The sequence below is a fragment of the Morone saxatilis genome, unplaced genomic scaffold, assembly GCF_004916995.1.
Source record: "Morone saxatilis isolate NCDOM2014 unplaced genomic scaffold, NCSU_SB_2.0 Contig22, whole genome shotgun sequence".
In the NCBI taxonomy this organism is placed as follows: domain Eukaryota; kingdom Metazoa; phylum Chordata; class Actinopteri; family Moronidae; genus Morone; species Morone saxatilis.
Window position 1 is genome coordinate 20,979,837 of NW_023339785.1, and position 2,676 is coordinate 20,982,512.

The window sequence follows — 2,676 nt, forward strand, 5'->3', positions numbered from 1 at the left end:
TTTAAAGGATCAGTGTGTAGGATTCAGTGGCATCTAGGGTAAGTTTCAGACTGCAACTAACTGAACACCGCTCGCGTCTATATTTGACGACCTGGGAATGAGAATGGGCTGAGACGTAGGGCAGCACAGTATGGGAAAAAACATTATATTGCGATTGCAATATGATTCAGGATTAGTGGGAATAATCATTTTTGCATCACTGAAAAACCTCGAAAAAACTCGTGATGATGTGAAATGTTGTGGGGTCAGCAGCAAACAAACATGTTTTCTTAAGTCTGGAGAACGAGATTTGTTGTCCAGTGCATCTCTGCAGCACTAAAGCACTTCATTATAAAACTGTTCAGTCACACATTTTTACATTTATCAAACAATTGCAGCTTCTACGATTTTGACATATTGCAATTTCGATAATATTGCGATTAATCGTGCAGCCCCACTGGGAAATGTGTAGGAGAAGCTATGGAAGCTGGGAAACACGCCAGCGCTTGGATTGTCCATTCTGGGCTACTGTAGAAACATGGTGGTTCAACAAGGCGGACTCCATGGAAACCGACCCATCAACGAGAACACGATGATTCCTTTATACAGGTGATACACTAATGAAAACATACCCATGAATATTACATTCAACTCCCATTTGTTACACACTGGACCTTTAAAGCAGCAAAAAACACTCACGTCTTCATAATCATATATCTGAGGGAGTTGCCCAGTGTATGGTCTTCATCATGCAGCACAAATGTCACACAGCCCTCATCAGCCCCATCAGCCTGGACCTAAAACACACCAGAAATACTTGATAAAACATCAAACAACAACTCTAAACAGAAACATTACCCAACGCCCTCCTTGGAGATTAGTGAGTGGGAGAATCAGTGGGAACTATTACGCATTGCCAATACATCCAATACTTATTATCTCACAGATGCACATTGGCAAGGATCAGCTTAACATATTGAACAACATAGTGAGAAACTGGGGGAAACACTCGGGTCTGTTCACATACTGCCACCCAGTGGAGAAAACTCAGAGCTATGGATTGAGAAAGAGACAAATGTAAAGCAGCTAAAGTGATTTTCCTTTCAGGCAAACTTGGCTTTAAATAATACCACTCTTTATACGAGTCCACAGCTAAGGTTGCAATAAAGAAATCAGCCTTTAATGTAGTTTTTAGGTTTGGGTTGTGTAGGCTGCCCACGTGAGGAGTTTACAGGCGGAAGAAATGCTTTCATTAGCTCATTTAGCTTAATGTTTTCTTACAAACAGTAAGTCTAACAATGGAAGAAGCCCTTCAGCTGTATACACTATCAGAAAGCATGAGGCATATTCGCTTCTTACCATCTCCAGCACTGGTTTCTTCTCTCCTTCCCCGGCCATGACTCTGTCAGTCAACATGGAGGCGTGGAGGTTCAGCCCTCGCCACTGTCTGGCAGGTAAGAGATAGAAAAAGCGTGATTAGCCACAAAAAAAGGCGTTTGTTTTGTCTATATTGTGCAAAACATTAAACAGTAACACCTTCTGTGTTTGGCTGTGTGGTTATACTGCAGTAAATACTGATGTAAGATTCATAAATATAATAATAAAATATTTTAGGCGAGATATTGATGCGTTTATTTGGTTTTTTTTGTCTTATTTCACGCTGCTATGGACCTATACATGTAGTGTAAAGTGATAGTGACATAATGTACTGACCTGTTTTCATTAAGCACTAAATAAGTAGATTAAAAGTGAGAGTTGTCCATTGCCACGGCGCCTAAAATGCCTGTAAGACCTCGACAAGGGCTAAAATAACCACACGACAAACGTGACGGTAGGGAAGAAAACATGTGACGACACACGCCATAACAGGAAGTTGTAGGAAATGTAGTTCATAACACGAATCAGTACAATTGAATATGAAGGGAACGGAATGTGGTGAGAACTACATTTCCCAGCGGGGGGCGGGTGTTGTGTGAATTCGCTATATTATTTTTTTTTTTTCGCGAACCAGAAGTCACTCGAAAGGGATTAGCTAGCTTGCTAGCAGAGGAAATCTCTTTAGATGTTTGAATTTGCGCCAAATGAGCAACTCTGAACCGCGCTGACACCCCGAGGTATCGCTCTGCTTATCATTTGTTACTGTTAACTGTGTTAGCTCCGTGGCTAGAGACGAGAATTGCTACTGCGACGACATACCCACCGCCTCTTGTGTTATGATAACCAGCCTGTTGTTGTTCCAGTTATTGTTATCTGGATATATTATATTATTATATTATTAGTGAGCTCAGTCATCATCTGTAACTATTTCACCACGACCTTTATCTGTTAGGCAATCCCCCTCTTTTCCACCCCTCCTGTCTGCTCGCCTCTCTACCTCCTCCACTCACTGTCTCTTCCTCTTGTTTCTTGTTTCTTGTGTTGACAGATAGTACACAAAAAGCTTTTTCCCATGGCAATCCTGTTTGCTGTGGTGGCTCGTGGAACCACCATCCTGGCAAAGCACGCGTGGTGTGGTGGCAACTTCCTCGAAGTCACTGAGCAGATTTTAGCCAAAATCCCGTCGGAGAACAACAAACTGACCTACAGCCATGGCAGGTAGGACTCCCACACACGCCCTTACGCCTCTGTGACACTCACACGTTGTTGTTGAGTTCGTGTCCTGCTGTGTAGAAGTGGTGTAAGTGTGTAGTGTTACAG

At 42.5% G+C, this 2,676-nt stretch overlaps 2 protein-coding genes across 2 annotated transcripts in view; one reads left to right on the plus strand and one right to left on the minus strand.

The window, feature by feature from the left end:
- Positions 1-2,507, minus strand: part of polr1d (RNA polymerase I and III subunit D) — a 7,317-nt gene extending 4,810 nt beyond the window's left edge. Inside the window, exons 1-3 of the mRNA XM_035668968.1 lie at positions 2,367-2,507; positions 1,339-1,426; positions 679-776 (exon numbers count right to left, since the gene is read on the minus strand). Of these exons, the coding sequence (XP_035524861.1) occupies positions 679-776; positions 1,339-1,395 (155 nt within the window). The 5' untranslated portion in view covers positions 1,396-1,426; positions 2,367-2,507. The remainder of the gene's footprint in view (positions 1-678; positions 777-1,338; positions 1,427-2,366) is intronic.
- Positions 1,941-2,676, plus strand: part of sybl1 (synaptobrevin-like 1) — a 4,763-nt gene continuing 4,027 nt past the window's right edge. Inside the window, exons 1-2 of the mRNA XM_035668967.1 lie at positions 1,941-2,093; positions 2,405-2,574. Of these exons, the coding sequence (XP_035524860.1) occupies positions 2,429-2,574 (146 nt within the window). The 5' untranslated portion in view covers positions 1,941-2,093; positions 2,405-2,428. The remainder of the gene's footprint in view (positions 2,094-2,404; positions 2,575-2,676) is intronic.